The sequence below is a fragment of the Cavia porcellus genome, unplaced genomic scaffold, assembly GCF_034190915.1.
Source record: "Cavia porcellus strain 051 isolate PalLab524CR breed Dunkin Hartley unplaced genomic scaffold, mCavPor4.1 scaffold_6, whole genome shotgun sequence".
Taxonomy (NCBI): domain Eukaryota; kingdom Metazoa; phylum Chordata; class Mammalia; order Rodentia; family Caviidae; genus Cavia; species Cavia porcellus.
In genome coordinates, this window is record NW_026947489.1 from 89,183,666 (window position 1) to 89,200,606 (window position 16,941).

General features: G+C 48.8%; 1 protein-coding gene across 2 annotated transcripts; it reads left to right on the plus strand.

The window, feature by feature from the left end:
* The first annotated feature begins 3,530 nt into the window (after window positions 1-3,530).
* Ankrd40 (ankyrin repeat domain 40) lies at window positions 3,531-15,987 on the plus strand. 2 transcript variants are annotated; one of them, XM_003466840.5, is made up of 5 exons: window positions 3,536-3,907; window positions 9,524-9,672; window positions 10,305-10,787; window positions 13,063-13,244; window positions 13,834-15,987. In XM_003466840.5, exons 1-5 carry the CDS (start codon window positions 3,774-3,776, stop codon window positions 13,978-13,980), a joined length of 1,095 nt encoding a protein of 364 aa, XP_003466888.1. In that variant the 5' UTR covers window positions 3,536-3,773; the 3' UTR covers window positions 13,981-15,987. The 2 variants fall into 2 exon arrangements, with proteins under 2 accessions (XP_023419615.1, XP_003466888.1); XM_023563847.2 differs by lacking the exon at window positions 10,305-10,787 and having other exon boundaries at window positions 3,531-3,907.
* The last annotated feature ends 954 nt before the right edge of the window (window positions 15,988-16,941 follow it).

The following is a 16,941-nucleotide window of genomic DNA, read 5'->3' on the forward strand; positions in this document are numbered from 1 at the left end:
AGAGTGGTTTGTTCCCTTCAGTCTCAAGCAGACTGGCAGTCTGCAGCCCAGCAGAGGCCCTGCACGGGGACTGTGTGAACAGCCTGCTGCAGAGCCTCCGTCTCCAGGACTGTGTGAGATAAATTGTGTCGTGTGGGAGTCCCGTAGATGATAGTGTTTTGCTGTCGCAGTCTGGATGCCATGCCTGCCACAGCAGCCTTGCTCTCCAAGGTCACCAGCAGCCTCTGTGCTAAGGCTAAACCCCTCTCACACATTTCAGCCTCTCTTCATGCTCTTCTGTAGCGTTGTCTCTGAGTCACCCCATCAGCTCTGATCCCACCCACTCCTTCGAGCATCCTCCTCAGATTCCAGTTATTGCTCTTCAGGGTTCTTGGAGGATTTCTCTTCGGCCTGCCATTAAAATGGTGAGTGTTCTTCAGGGTGCTACCTGCGGCCTTCTCTCGGCACTCACGCCCTCTCTTGGGACCATCTCTTCCGTTTTCATGGCTTCTGCTAGCGCATTTTGCTGATGATTGCCAAAGCCAAACCACAGCTCTCTCTAAACACACACTGCTTACCCGACATCTCCATTTAAGTGGAATTCAGAAAAGAAAACAGCTCTGGACCCGGGATGCAGCTAAGTGGCAAATCAGGCTTACCTGACTTGTAGGAGGCTCTGGGTTCAATCCCCAGCACTGGAAAAACAACAAAACAAAACAATAACAAAATGAGCTTGGAGCTGAAATGCCACTCAAAGCCTTTTTCGTCACTGACCTATGTGGCACTTACCTCTCTTTCCCTCCAGCAAATCACAAGGTCCTGCTCCACTGGATGTTTGCAGTGGTGTAATGGAACAATCTAATCAATGGTGCTTAGTCCAGAGCATAGCAGTGACCTGAGAGCATCAGACAGTGTGGTAATTAAAGGCGCTGTGGCTGAGGGTGTAGCTCTGTGGTAGAACTGAACTTAGCAGCTCAAGATAGCTTGGGACAGTGTAGTGCAACAGATTCAAAGGCAAATTCATGACCAAATCTCAAACCTTCTCTTGTCCCAAAAGATTGGGTCCAAAAAGTCCCAAAAGATTGTCCCAAATCTCAGTAAATAGCATCACTACCCAATCAGCCAGAAGTCTAGGTATTGTCAGGAAACAAATTTCCTGACCACAGCCTGCTGCACAACAATCCTGGGAAGGATTATCCTGCCTGTTTTACAGCTACAGGACAGAAGCACAGGGAGGTTGAGTAACGCACCCAGGATGTTATGAGTGGCAAAGCTGGTATAGAAGCCCAGGCAGCCTGGCTTTCATCTCCGTGCCCACAACGGCTGAGCTCAATGCCATGTACTCTACTGCCACACTCCCACTGCATTTCGATTGCCTTGTGCCCTGGATAGATTGTGTGTTCTTTGTAATCAGGGACTCTGATTGTTCATAGTAATGTTCTCAGCAACGGGAACAGTGCCAAACAAAAGATATACAAAAGGCTGATACAGCCAACCAGTTAAGTGAGTCTTCAGAGATAAGACAGAGTAAAGTGTAAAGTAAGACACCAAGCTACACTCAGTTACAGAAAGGATTATAGCTTTATTTATTTATTTTTGGTCTTTTTGAGTCAGGGTCTCACTATGCTCACTTTGAGCTCACTTTGTAACCCAGACTGGTCTTAAATTTGCAGGGACCCTCTTGCCTCAGGCCGAGGGCTGGGATTATAGGAGTGTGCCACCATGCCTGGCTGGTTTACAGGTTTGTTTTAGGCAGTTGAGGTTTTGATTTTGTTTTTGTGCTAGAGATTGAACCCAGGGCTTTGTGCATCCTGAACATGGGTTTACCACTGAGCTATACTCGCAATCCTGAACTTTTTTTTTGATCTGAGGATTAACAAATAGAAGATTGGAGTCACAGATCACAGAGGAAGGATTTAAGAAGACGTTAATGGGCTGAGGTTGTTGCTTAGTGATAGAATGCTAGTTTAGCATGTATGAAGCCCTGGATCCAATTCCCAGCTGTGAAAAGATAAAGATATTAATATTCACATACTCCACAGATATTGCAGGGAACAGGCATTTTTTGTTTGTTTATTTTGAGGCAATGTAACTTACACTGGCTTTGAACTTGTATAGCCCAGGCTGGCTTTGTTGTAATTCTCCTGCCTCAGCCTTCTAGAGTGGTAGGATTACAGTGTGCACCATCCCGCCCAATTTAAGGAAAATTTAACACTCTTGTGAAGGAACTCCTAGACTTTAAAGTACAGTCACTTAAAAAAATTATTTTTGTTTTATTTTAAGAAAGAGGCCACTATCTCCTCTCATGCCACTTTTAGATTGTGTTAAAGGACTCAATTGGAATTGGAATCGTGTTAAAGGACTCGATTCCAATTCTAGGGCTCATCTGCTTCAGACTGGATCTAAGAATTAAAATTTAAATTGAGGGAATACATACAAATGTAAGCTCCAGCAGTGTTCCAATTTGCCAGGGGGGTCATTTCAAGGGTTTAGTCATTTTATATTTGTCACCACCTGGTGTGTCATGTGTGCAGAGGGGACTACTGTGTCATAATACACAGACATTGGTTTTGTTAAACAGTATCGAGAAAAATGCTTGCTGTGCAGACCTTGACAGCCCCAAGAGACGGAAATGAAGACTGCATGCCTAAATCCCTCCCTTTTTATTCCATCTGCTCTCTCTGCTCCAGACCTTCTTCCCCGCTCCCTGCTCCCCAGGGCTATTCCCTTAATCTCTCTCCATCTGCGAACCTCCATCCTGTGCCACCATTGGGAGATTTCTCCGAGGCACCTGGGCCCAGCAAAACAGTATTTTCTTTTTCTCCCACTAACCCAGCGCAAACCAGGGCTCTCAATCTTCTTTGCGAGATGATGCCAGGATCCAGTAAGCCGCTGTGTATAATCATCATCTACATCAGCGGTCTAGCCTCAGGTCCTGAAGTCGGGTCCACAACTCCAAAGCCTCTTTGATGTACTTTCTTTCTCTCCCCTCCATGACCTTTTATGAAGTGTAATTATGGTTTATCATCAGCAATAAATTAAAGCTTTTAAACCATCAAGACAATATTAATAATTTTTTACCCCTGAAAGCCAAGGTAGAAGAAATGCTTGCCTAAAACAAATAACGATAAATAATCTAACAGAATGGTCCCAAGCACTGACAGAAAGAAAGAAAGAAAGAACAGTGTGATCTATATCTTCAATCATGGCCATGTTACAGTAGGATTATTTTCAACTCACTTCTCAGACCTGCTGGGCAAGAAAAAGAGCCAGCCCAAACTGGAAAAAAAACAACCCACCAATTATCTTTGATGCCTGGTAAATAGCGTGCGCTAGAGGATAAGGCTATTCTGGCTCCCCCATATGCTTGCTTTCTTTTTTCATGTGTCCATCCTCCTCCCTGGAAGCTGCGGGGTGGGGAGGTCTAAAAATAGCCAGTGAATCACAGAGGCTAACACTGTGCTGTGGTTACATAAACAGCGCCCCCCTCCCCGGGCGGCGGCGCGGCGGGTCGGAACGGAAGAATCTGGGTCAGGGGTGTCACATCGAATAGGGTCCCCCGCAACCGGCCTAGGAGGCGCGGCTGGGGAGGAGGCCTGGGCCTGCGGGCCGCGAGCAGCCGGGCATTGGCGGGCGCAGGGCGGGCGGGCGGCAGCGCAAGCTCCCGGCAGAGTGCGAACGGGGCGGGGAGCCCCGCGCTGTCTCCCCATGGCCGGCAGCCGGCCGCGAAGACGGCGGCGGCGCTGACAGGCCTGGGGTGGGGCGGGGCGGCCGGGGCCCAAGGCCTGGGAAAGATGAGCGCGCTCCTCGAGCAGAGGGAGCAGCAGGAGCGACTGCGCGAGGCCGCGGCCCTGGGGGACATCCGGGAGGTGCAGAAACTGGTAGAGAGCGGGGTGGATGTGAACTCCCAAAATGAGGTCAACGGCTGGTAAGTGGGGAGCGAGGGAGGCTCAGGGTTAGGGCCTGAGGCCCCGGGTGCGGGACAGTTGGCCTCGGGTGGGCCCAGCGCTGTCCATGACGCCCTGGAGCCAACCCCGGTGGCGTCGCCCGCACTCTGGGGCCCCTCAGTGCTCGCTGTCCGCGCTTTTCCCTCCCTGTGGCTGCTTGGGCCTGAGCAGTGCTAGGGACTGTGGTTCCTAGCGAGTTCACGCTGGCTGGTGCTCATCCTGGTTATTGTTAAAGGAGCTTCTTCGTGCAGAGACGCAAGGTTGAACCACCTAGGAAGCAGGAATCTTAGGGATTCCCTCGATTTCTGTTTTTGATTTTTGTTTTTGGTGATAATTTGCCTGGTAATGCCGGGTAAACTTGAAATCTCAGGCTGGCCTCAAACTCACAGTGATCCTCCTGCCCCAGCCTTCTCAGCGCTGGGATTACAGGTCTGTGTCACCACACCTGGCCCTCCCACAATTTCTTTAGCCAAAACTAAAAGTCAAAACAAAAAGCAAACTCACTACTTGCGTCACTCTTGTGCCTCGCTGTTTCATATTACAACTGTGATTTGCTGCAGCCTGCAACTGCCTGTTGAGGAAAAACTGATTTGTTTGTCTTACAGAATTGCTTTGTGTGCTATTGTAATTTTCAGTAGGGAATTTCATCAAAGGCTTTAAGTGGCTGTCCACCCACACATATTGCGTCCTTTAAACTAAATGAATCTGCCTTTTTTTTGGAGACAGTATTTCTATGTAGTTCTGGCTAGACTTGAAATCACATTTACATGCCTCCTGCCTCAGCCTCCTGAGTGCTGGGATTACAGATGTGTACTACCACGCCAGGCCCCAACAAGTCTTTTCCCTAAATAAAAATCCTGGATAGGTATTCAGAAAGCCAGGGAACTAAAAGTAGGGTGTTTTGTTTACAACTGTTTGCAAACTTGCCCTTGTGTGTGTACTTTGCGGAACACTGTTCAAAGCTGTGTGTTACTGTTCCGCCACTAGGAGGCAGTGTTGTACTAATGTGCAAGCCTGGATCTCACGCAGGCTCTTCTCCCTGCCTGCCTGGCGATGTGACCCTATGAGTCTCTTCTTGCTCCATTTCAGAACACTGTTTTGAGATGAAGGATATTGACCAGGCTTATGTACCTTCGTCTCCTTTGGGGGTGTAGCTGTCTCCATTTTATAGATGAAGGGACTCAAGCCCAGAAATTTCTTCACTTTGTAAAATGCTCCTAAACTAATAAATTTAAGATTTAGTAATTGTACATCACTATTAGAATTTACATAATTAGCTAGGCATGGTGGCACACACGTAATCCCGTCACTTCAGAAGCTGAGGCAGGAGGATTGCCCTGAGTTTAAGGCTAGCCTGGGCTACACAGTAAGACCATGTCTCAAAACACTTAAAAAAACAAAAGTTTAAAAAGATAACCAATTCATAGGGTTTGTGGTAATTAAATGAGGTAATGTATTTTAAAAATGTCTTCAGCACAATATTTGATATACCTTAAATATTTTGCTTAAGGCTGGGGATAAGCACCTGCTTGCCAAGTTTGAGGTCCTGAGTTCGATCCCTGGTACAAAAAAAAACTTTCTTTGAGTGGCTTAAAATGCTTTCCCCTTGATTGCTCTCTGTCCTCCTGCAGATCTGGGATGTCCTTTCATGGTAAGCCCTTTCCTTAGCCTTCACTTTAAAATGGCATAGGAGCTGGGGATTTAGCACAGTGGCACAAGGACCTGTCTGGCAAGCGCATGCTCATGAGTTCAATCCCCGGTACCAAAAAATAAATAAAATGGCATAAAGCACCTCCCCTCCTTTGTTATTCTCTAATCTCCAGCCCTGCTTTGTGGTCCCTATTATACTACTCACTGCCTTGCATACCCCATGCTTTGCTTGTTTGCTGACTGCCTCAGTTTCCTCATCTATAAAATGAGTAGATCTGGTGGCACCTGTTGAGTATTGAAATCCCAAATATTGTGTGCAGGGGACCAGGGATTTAGCTCAATGGCATAAGCACCAACCTGGCATGTGAAAGGTCGTGAGTTTGATCCCTGGTACCAAAAAAAAAAAAAAAAAAAAAAAAGGAAGAAGCAGCCAAATACTGTGTGCAATCACCCAAGTATTATAATCCTCTTTCTAGTTATCCTCTCAAACCAAAAAGTTATATTTGTAATCCCACTGAGACATCATTGGAATCCCAGCAAGTTAATTCCAGTCTCCCACCACCAGTGCAACCCACATCGAGAGTAAAGACACCAAGACAGATTCCAAGTTAAGGGCAGCCAGGGGTTCCTAAATCCAATCCCCAAAAGGATGTGGGGACAAAGACCCTGATCCTCTCCCAGAATTTATTATCTTGGGAAGAAGGGGGAGTGACTCGGGGATGAGTGACAGTGAGGAACTTGAACTGGCTGGCCAGGTGGGAGAAAGAGATATGCACAATTCACATAATCTAATTAAGGTAGCGATGGAATTGTTTTGAGAGGCTGTGGCTTTGATTGCTGGTATGCAAACTCTTGTGCCCTGGGGAGTCACAGCCTCTTTTCCTTGAGGCTCATACCCAGTTGACATTCTAGGGGCTGACTGGCTCTAACATCCCACTGTGCTCATATCCTGCACGGAGAACACTATGTGAGGAAACAGGACTGACTGTTGGCTTTAGAGATTACACCAGCACCTCTGCTGGCCTTATTTACAATGCTTAGAGCTAATTGAAGAGAGAAGGAACTACCATAGCCAGCTCTCTACAAATCAGTATAAGGAAATAAGTCGCCAAATAAATCAAAGTCGCAGTAATTGTTTTGCATTCAAGGGGAGTCGCTGGACTGTCTCCCCACAGTTGAAACTAGTGCTTAACTCATCGTGGGTTGTTTTGTTTTTGTTTTTTTGTCTTTTTGAGACAGGGTCTCACTATGTAGTTCAGGCTGGCCTTGAACTCACTTTGTAGCCCAAGCTTGTCTTGAACTCGCTACAGTCCTCCTGCCTCAGCCTTCCTAGTGCTAGGATTACAGAAGTGTGCCACCATACCTGCTGCATTTTCTTTTTGATATGGGGTATCCCTCCATTGCCTTGGCTGGCCTTCAACTCCCAGAATCCAGTGGCTCACCTGCCTCAGCCTGTCAAGTAGCTGGGATCAGTTAGACACGCGATGCACACACCTGGCTCCCTATGGCTTGACAGTCTAGTGAGTCACCAGAGAGAGAGCCTCTAGAACAGAGTCCAACACGAGAAGGGTTGTGTCTGTGTAGACTGCTGCTGCTGTTTCCTTACTAGGAAGCAGTATGGTGGTAGTGGCAGGTGCTTCCTTAGCTCAGAGAAGTAGGGTGGGGCTGTTCCCATCCTTAGTTGCCCAGGGACCACAGTTTCAGCTGTGATGGGTGATGCCCAGTGGTCGAGGGCGGCCACCCCTGATCTGAAACGTGATCCAGCGCTGGCAGGATGCTGTGACGGATAGTGCAGTCTAAGGACCTGACTCATCCGTAGCCATCCTGGCCCTCGCATCCCCCAGCACTGGGGTACAAGTGCCAGGGGTCGAGAAGGAGCTGAGAGTCCCGCCAGGCTGCTGTTGCTGCATTAGGGCTGCTGGAGCCCCATAGCGTGGGCTGGCAGCGATGACCACAGAGGGCACAGGGCCGTGGGAATGTGCCATGTTGACTTAACCCCACTTTGCAGGGTGACACTCGCCAGTCAGTGTGTCCTGGAGTCACCGTGACCCAGGTGCAGTAAATTACCTCCTTGGCTTCCCAGCTTGTCACGGATAAGTGATTTACTACACACAAGCCAGCACTTTACATCCAAAAGGGCCACATTTCCCCCATCACTCGCCATTCGGTTTTGCATCCTCAAATAATTATTATAAGTGAGGCCTGTGCCACAGACGTCCACACACAAACACTCCAGGCTGCAGTTTGCCCGGAATCAGGGCTTCAGATCCTTGTATTCTAAGCAAGTCTACCTTATTTTATCCTCAGTTCATTCAGCCACTAATAAGAGTAAAGCACCGGTACCCGCTGGGCCAGTGCTTTCTTATCTTCGTGGAGCTTAGGGTTGAGATGCTTTGGCTGGGCGTGGAGCTTGGTGGTGCAGCCCTTGCTTGTGTGACGCTGTTTTTCCATCCTCATCTCGGCCCAAGACAAGCAGCAGCAATAACAACTGCGGACTCATTTTCTTCACATGGGTTGTAATTTCATCGCAGAGTACACCACAGAGGCCCCTGGATAATCTCATTCTGGTGATAATAGTGTAGGATGTCACTCTAAACGTCAGTGGAGCTGTTCCCAGCCAGCCACACAACCCAGCTTTTTGTTAGTTACTAATGTTGAGGTGCCCAGGGCAAATCAGCCCTTTCCAGGAACCAGTCATTGTCCTTCCCGGGTTAGTGGCCTGATCGGCGCACTGGGACACATGTCCTGTTCTTGGTGATAAGAACACGGCCCACACTTAGTGATAAGCCCGGAAGATATTCATCTCAGTTCTGTGAGGGAGGTGGCAGTGAGGGCATTTCAGACCCCTAGGAAAAATGTCTTTTCTTTCTGGACTGTGCATTCAGTCTTGGCACCTAGGGGTGAACTCAGTAGCTCCAACTCCTCTAACTTCTAGGATGGTGGAGTTTTTCTGCCAGCATGCTAATTACATTTCTATAGAGGATTAACGTAGTAGCCCCCTTGGAGTATGCAGAACCACCTCCTATGTGTACACTACTAAATCATTTGCTTTACTTAAATGAGCCTGGTCATTCCGAGTCTGGTCTTGAAACACCGAGGTGCTGGTGTGTGCATTTTAAGTGCCTTTGAAGGGAAGGTATGTGCACAGAACCTTCCATCTAAGCAAATGAGGATAGGTTGGAGCCTTCTGGAGAGAATTCGGGAAGCCAAGTTTTTTTTTTTTTTTTTTTTTTGTCTTTTTCCTTTTTATTGGTACCAGGGATCGAACTCACGACTGCCTGCTTGCAAGGCAGGCGCTTATGCCGCTGAGCTAAATCCCCAGCCCCGAAGCCAAGTTTTTAAAAATGGAAATTTGGATATTCAGACTGTGGAGGGGTGAAAGACAAGGGGAGAAGAGAGGGAGACTGAGGTTCCTGCAGGTGTATCTGCTGTAGTGCTGCTTAGCGACATGCCGGGCTGCAGAAGAAAGATGGTTTCATCCTCCAGTGACACTGGATATGTAGGAAGTGAATCATCACCGTCTCTGAACAGGAAGGAGGTGACATAGAAGTACATTTGGAAGAGCCTCAGAGGCTGTAATGGGTGTTACTGATAGAGTAATAGCCGAAGCATCACTGGAATTAGCCACCCTTCTGGAAACCACTGAAGTAAAAGCTGCTAGGACCATTTCTCCCAGGAGTTGGGATTTTTTTTTTTTTTTTTTTTTAATGCTGGAGATCAAACCTAGGGCTTGGCATGTTAGGCAGGGGCTCATCCCTGGACCCAGAAATAAAACTTATGTTTTAAGCTGTTAAGTACTTTGATCATTTGCTTTGAGAAATAAAGAGCTGAGATTACCAGTGGGTCTCTAGCTGAACTCTGTTCTAACGAGCCTACATATATTTATGTACTGATGTGTAGAATGTCACTCTCAAACCCCCCACGCTTTTTTCTTTCTTCTGGGACAGGACCTGTTTACACTGGGCGTGCAAACGCAACCACGGTCAGGTGGTCTCTTACCTGCTAAAGTCAGGGGCTGACAAAGAGATTCTGACCACCAAAGGGGAAATGCCGGTGCAGTTAACATCAAGGAGAGAGATCCGGAAGATCATGGGAGGTGAGTCCATGTTTTGGGGAAACATTGGATTTTAACAAAGTAATTTCAGGCTTGTGGTATCATGGACCTCATTTTTTTTTTTTTTTCTTTTCATTTTTTTGAGACAAGGTCTCGCTATGCAGTTCAGGCTGGCCTTGAGCTCACTTTGTAGCTCAGACTGGCTTCGAACTCCTAGCAATCCTCCTGCCTCAGCCTCCCAAGTGCTGGGATTACAGGCATTTGCCCCCACACCTGGCTGGATCAACCACATTCTTGATGCCGGGCAATGATTGTGCCAGTTCCATATTATTTCTGGGGAGGTCAGAATCATAAGGCTTCTGTTTAGTTTTGGTCTTGGTAAAACTGAAGAGAGTGAGAAAATGTAATTAACAAAATATTCTTTTCCCGGGGCTGGGGATTTAGCTCAGCGGCATAAGTACCTGCCTTGCAAGCAGCCAGTCGTGAACTCAATCCCTGGTACCGATAAAAAAAAAAAAAAAAGATTAAAAAAAAATATAGTATTCTTTTCTCGTCTGACCCGAAGAACCAATAAATACTCACCAAAATTCATGTCACATCCAAAAAGCCGGAAGACTTTCTTCAGGTGGTTGTTAAAGGGCTGTGTAAGTGTTCTGTGTTTTCTTCTCTTGAAGCGGAAGAGGAGGAGGAGGAGGGCGATAGCCTCCCCCAGCAGCAGGAGTCAGAGATGCCCTTCGTTCCCAACTACTTGGCCAACCCGCCTTTCCCCTTCATCTACACCCCGGCGGTAGAAGACTCAGCCCCGCTGCAGAACGGGGGCCCTTCCACTCCCCAGGCCTCGAGTCCCAAGGATGGCTCCCCTCCGATGCTGCCCCCAGGGGAGCCACCCCTTCTTGGGGCCTTCCCCCGGGACCACACTTCCTTGGCGCTGGTGCAGAATGGGGACGTCCCTGCCCCTTCTGCCATCCTCAGAACACCAGAAAGCACAAAACCGGGGCCCGTGTGTCAGCCCCCGGTGAGTCAGAGCCGCTCCCTGTTCTCTTCTGTCCCGTCCAAGCCACCCATGTCTCTGGAGCCTCCAAACGGGACATTCGCAGGGCCAGCACCAGCCTTCCAGCCCTTCTTCTTCACTGGAGCGTTCCCATTCAGCATGCAAGGTGAGGCCCGTCAGGGAGCAGCCTCTGCTGCAGGGCCGCGCTCATGTCTGCTTCTGCCCTCTGCGGAATGACAGGCTTAGAGGAGCGTTGTGGGGCCGTCCAGGGAACGCCTTTTACTCAGAAAGTGTTTACCTTTTGTCCTCCTGCCCTGAAATACTGAAGTATTGCTCCTATTGTGGCTTTGCTAGAAACAAGGGTATTCTGTTATGTAACTTTAGTAGAAGCGTCAAACTTAGGGAATATGTCAGAGGTGGTGGTATATACCCATAATCCCAGCTACCCAGGAGGAATGGCCAGCCCAGGCAATTTAGAGTCTGTTTCAGAGTAAAGAAAAAAAAATTTTTTTTTTTTTGTCTTTTTCATTTTTATCGGTACTGGGGATTGAACTCACGACCGCCTGCTTGCAAGGCAGGTGCTTATGCCGCTGAGCTAAATCCCCAGCCCCTAAAGAAAAATTTTTAAAAAGTGTTGGGGAATGTAGCTCAGTGTGAGGCCTTGGGATAGTCCTCCAGTAAATACACACACACACACATTTTAAAAATGCAACATTGATGTGAGACGGAAAGATCAAGTTTGAACTTGATCTTTATATGATCTATATATGAGTTCAGTGCTAGCCTGGACTGCATAACAAGATCCTCCTGCTTCAGCCTCCTTAGTGCTGCGATTACAGGTATGTAATAATGTGCCTGGCCTGTATTTAAGTTTTGTCAGCAGCCTCAGCAGTGTTCCTGTGGCTGTCCCCCACCTTAATTCCCCTGCTTCTGGCCCAGGATCTCTCACTGCATGTAGTGATCAAGCCGTTTATCTCTAATCTGGAACTTTTTCCATCCTTTCTCTGCTCTTACCACCTCCATAGTTTTAAGAGTTCAGGCCATTTGTTTTATAGAATGTGATCTTCTTCTCTTCCTTCTTTTTTTGCGTTTTTAAATTTTATTGGTACTGATCAATTCATTCATCATAGAGAATTTGTACCTATACATAATATATCTTTTTTCCCCCAAGTCCATTGTATTTCAAGGAAAAGAAAAAGCAGAAAAAATCTAAAACAAAATTTAAAAACATCAGTCAGGGGCAACAATGGTGCGTACATTGCACATTGTCATCCCATCGTTCACCCAGAGCACAGGGCATGATGACTCTTGGTGCTGCTTTTTTTCCCACTCCCGTCCTCTCCTTTCAGCCCCCTTCCCCTCCTTATTTATAAAAGCTTTGTTTCCATTTTTCCTTCTGTTCTCTTTTTATCTTGTGCCCTCTTTCAGAATATAACCTTCAGTGTAAGGAAGGCTTTCCCTTCCCCATTTGTTTCAGCCTAGGACTCACACATTCTTATATTCACTGGGTTTAATCTGTTCCCTTGTTATTTTGACACTTACCCTGTTCCCTGTTCCCCTGCTTTGGCGGGTGGGAGCCCCTGAAAGCCTGTCCTTACGTCCCTTGGACATGTCCCCATCATTCCTGGAGTACTTCTTCACTTTCTAGTTCATGGAGACGTCCCAGTCTCATAGTGTGACTCCCCCTCCCCAGCCTGGGGGCAGCCTTTTCTCTAAGCTGCCCTGGTTCTTTTTGGTAGAGAACAATATTTAGAAACCAGGATGTGGGCACAGGGCATTCTCATTCCTGCACATATGGCATTTGTTTTAGGCTTACACAGAGGACTGAGCTAGGAAAGAAAGAAAAAGCAGTCAGGTGCAGTGGAGCACACCTGCAGACCTAGCATTCTGGGAGGCTGAGGCAGGAAGATGGCAAGTTCAGGCCCACTTAGCAACTTAATAAGACCCTGTCTCAAAATGAAAAGTTTGAGAAAGATACATTGATGTAGCTCAGTGCAAAGGCTCTGGGTTCAATTCTCAGTACTACCAAATAAATAAATAAATAAAGATAAACGTAATTTGTATACACACACCTACAGTGTTTCTGTGTCTACGTATCCATATGATTTTGAGAACACTGGAAACCATAGATCATGCTGATGGCTCCAAGTCCAAATACCACAAGGTGGTACCTGGTCTTTCCTCGCTCCCTCAGACCAGTTTGAAGTCTTCGGCCCTTAGCTCCAAGGACAGAAGTGAACTATCTGTCACACACTGGGACGGTTGCCCCTGCCCGCTTTGGTTTGGGGAGCCGCAGCCTTAGATGTGGGGGAGACAGCTGGGGACACGCCTCTGAGACTGGGCCTCAGTGGGCCTCCCATAGCTCTGGGAGATCTCACATTCTGGGAGCAGCCGTCGCCAGCCAGGCCAGCTACTCATTCCCGTTTCTCCTTCTTTCCCAGAGTTGGTACTTAAGGTGAGGATTCAGAACCCATCCCTGCGAGAAAACGATTTCATTGAAATCGAGCTGGACCGACAGGAGCTTACTTACCAAGAACTACTCAGGGTGAGCTGCTGCGAGCTGGGCGTCAACCCAGACCAGGTGGAGAAGATCAGGAAGCTCCCCAATACCCTGCTGAGAAAGGTAGGCCTGCGGTCCCGGTCCCGGGCAGTTCTGCTGCGCTGAGAAACCCTACCCTCCTCCCTCCTCCGGTGTGAGCTGTGGTTGAAGAAATGGAAACAGAACAGAAAAGGAGCTCGGTTTCCTGAGTGGCGACCGAAGCACTCATTCCCCCACTGAGTCACAGAGAGTGTACACTGGTGGTTTTGGAAGTTGTGAGGGGCCGGAAGGTGGGAACGTTGTACGTTCTGCTCACCCTGCCGGTTTCTGCTGCCCCTTTGGGGACTGCTTTAGGGTTATTGTGTGCAACATTAATGTGCTTGGTATATTACAGGATAAAATCCAAGTTACTCTGTAAGACAGACACACTCAGGTACAAGTGTGTTTTCCATCTTGAGCGTCAGGGTGGCTCTGATGCAAGTGGACCCATTCGCTGCCTGTCCCTTCAAGGCCCTGCTCCTGCAGCTCCTGCCCTCTGCCCCCAGCTCATGCAGGGGACCTGATCATGTTCTTCCTGCTGCAGGGACTTTATTGGCTGTTGCGATGATGTGGTACCCGGGTTCTGGTCTCGACACAGCAGCTCCTCTTAACCTGTTGACCTGTTTTGTTTTAGGACAAGGATGTTGCTCGACTCCAGGACTTCCAGGAGCTGGAACTGGTTCTGATGATAAGTGAAAATAACTTTCTGTTCAGAAACGCTGCCTCCACCCTGACTGAAAGGCCTTGCTACAACAGGAGAGCTTCCAAACTGACGTACTAACGCGGCAGGGACTTTTATCACTGAGTATTGTGACAGTGCGTGTCACCTCTGGGCCAAGGACAAGCCATTGATCCCAAAGCCTCGAATGCCCGCGAGGGCCCCAGTGCCACTGCGCAGCGTACCCTGCCAAGGCAGGAAGCCCTTCCCTCACCCAGCCTTGGTGCCGGCTTCCAGGCCTCTTGGTGCACAGCAGACCTGTCTGCCTCCGGGCCGAGCTGCTGGGAGGGACGCACAGGGCTCCTGCCCTGGTGTGTCCGCTCCCGAGATTGTGGACCAATGGCGGGAAGGCCGGGGAAAGCACAGGCACTGGCTGAGGGGTAGGGGTGCGACGGGGCTGCGAGGTTTCCTCTAATGTATTTACAAATGTTACTCAGGTTAAAGTATTTAAGAATACAGTTACCTAATTGTAAATAGCTGTTAACCAAAAGAGTCCCCCCCTTCCCCACTTCCCCTGATGACCCTCAGCCTGCTTTGGCCCCGTCCTATCTGTGTTGGCTCCCCATCGCGTCACTAGAGGGCGCTCCGACACTTTCCGGAGGGGCAGCCCTGTCACTGACCACAGCGTCGGAGAAGAGCACAAGCTTTGCGGGCTGGCTCCCCACTCTCATCCTCCACCAGAAGTGAAAAAGCGGATTTTGAGCCTGATTCGGTCGCTATTTTAAAAGTTATTGTGGGAAACTGAGCTAAAGGAGTTAGCATCTTTATTTTTGTATCAAAGATAAAGGTTATTTTGAAATTATTAAGATTTTTACACAACTCTGAAATCTGTTGCTTTTGTAAACCAATCGTTTGATCTTAGGGGCTCCCCCACCCCTCCACTCAGCAAAGCGAGTTGTGAGTCTGCCAGACCTAACCGAAGGCAAAGGCAGGAAGGAACTCCGGATCAAACTCTGCGCGAGGTGTAAGAATCTGTTCCAAGTGTGCGTTCAAGGGTTCTTTCCCTTTCTTCAGTGTCATTCACGGTACAGGAGAAGCCAATGTCTTGCTGAAACCAACAGCTTAGCCTTAGAGCTAGGAGCCCAGACCGACACCCGCGGGTGCAGACCCCCAGGAGGAGCAGTCCTGCTCTTAAGCAGTCCGCTCCCCATAGTGCCTATAGTTTTCAGAGAAAGGGGCCTTCTGGTAATTCTGTTAGAACACTGCACTTAGCGGGAGCACGCAGAGGGTGTCACGGATGGGCCGGATCGGACCGTGGGGCTGAGTTGACGGCCTCCTGCTGCTGCTGCTGCTGCTGCCTGGAGATCATAGTGGGAGGCCCAGATGTTCTTCCCAGCCAATTGCTCGACTGGTTAGTGACTTGTGCCCACTGGCTCCTGCTGGTGACACACACCCTGGGAGTGTTCGCAGAGCAAAGGTTGCTGGTCGCCTCCTCTCCAGTGCTTTGAGGAAGAGCCCTCTCTTGTGTTCCATCCAACCCAAAACTACTTTCTCTAGGTGTACTGACTTTTTTGCTTTTTTTCCCCTTTGCTTTGAAAACTCACAATTCACTAATACAGTTAATTAAGTGTGAATATCCTGGAAGAAATAAATGCAGTATTAATTCATGTCTGAATTACTGAGGTTCTACTCTTCAAGCTGCCTCGATTAATTAGAGACTCCTAGGAGCAGTGAGGGCCCTGGTCGGGAGGGGATCCGCAGAGGGTCCTGGGGGTGCGCCCTGGCTCAGGCAGACAGCGCTGGTGTCCCCAGAGGGGCCGGGCCCAGGCTCTGCCTCCTGCCTTGCTCTGGTCTCCAAGCCTTTGAGGTTGGAGACCCTGGCAGGGGCTGAGGCGGCACAGCTGCCTGGAGGCGAGTCGGAAGTCTTAATCTATGCATTCAGAGAAATATTTTTATATGCTCTGTGTAATTTCTAACGAGGACCTCGTGTCACCTTTGCTCACTGCGCTCGCCCCTCCATCACATATTTGAAGCATGTGATCACGCCGTGTGTGAACATTCCTTGATCTCTGTGCATCACTAACTCTTCAACATGGCAGACGTTATTAAAGTTAAGTATTAATCAATCCAGCCCATTTGCTTTCATTTTGGCTTCTGGGACAGCTGTATCCTTCCTGTCACAGGGGCTGGGATACCCGGCGTTTGCAGGGAAAATCTCGGGGCCATCCCCACCCGAGTCTCCTGCACCCCAGTCTGCTGCGGCAGTGCTCATGCTCTGTCAGTGGCACCTGGGGACAGACACTTGTGTGGCATTTTTCCTCCCAGTCCCCAACGATCGCTTTTATTCCCTGGAGTAGCTGAGCCAGCGTGGGGAGGTCATTCCCCATTAACCACATTTCTGATTATCCTCATTCCTTGACAACAGTGCCTCTTCCTTTGGGCTGTCAGCACCTGTCAGGGCTTCAGTGAGCTCTGCTTGCGCCAGAGTCTGCAGAGGAAACGCAGCCTCACACCTCCGATCCTCAGCGGGAAGCCGTGCGAGTGATCCTGTCCTGGTGCAGGCCAGCGCTCGCCTCACAGAGCAGACGTCACGCCAAATTGGCCTCATAAATCAGAGCAGAGCAGAGACCTTTTCTTAGCACCAAGGAGAGGGAGCATAATTTGGGCATTTGTGCTTTCAGACTTGCTTTATCACAAGGATGGAAGTCGCATTCCATATCCCTATAAACATTCTGGACAGAAACAGCCTGCCAAAAAAAATGCAATTAACCTTTAACAAATGGCCCTGCAGCACAGGCTGCCCCAGAGCCAGAGAAAAACCAGATCAAAGGGGTCATCTCCACATTGCAAACTGCGTAGGGTGGAGAGAGGAAAAAACCAGCTATCACCAGAACCAGTCACACCAGACCTGGGGCAGCTGTAGGAGAGGGTGGTGAGCCCAGGAGAGCAGAAAGGTGGGTACAGTGACAAAACTAATCCAAATGGAAGTCCTGCTGCCAGCTGGGCCCTGACCTATAGAAAACAAACTGTTGGCTTGTGGGAAAATCAAATTTAAGATGGGCGTGGTAATGCTATATATTCCCA

Bases quoted from the DNA above. Each gene is read 5' to 3' on its own strand.
- Ankrd40 (XM_003466840.5), top strand. From the start codon at position 3,774: ATGAGCGCGCTCCTCGAGCAGAGGGAGCAGCAGGAGCGACTGCGCGAG. The intron at 3,908-9,523 runs GTAAGTGGGGAG...CTTCTGGGACAG, and splicing joins CAAAATGAGGTCAACGGCTG to GACCTGTTTACACTGGGCGT. The intron at 9,673-10,304 runs GTGAGTCCATGT...CTTCTCTTGAAG, and splicing joins GATCCGGAAGATCATGGGAG to CGGAAGAGGAGGAGGAGGAG.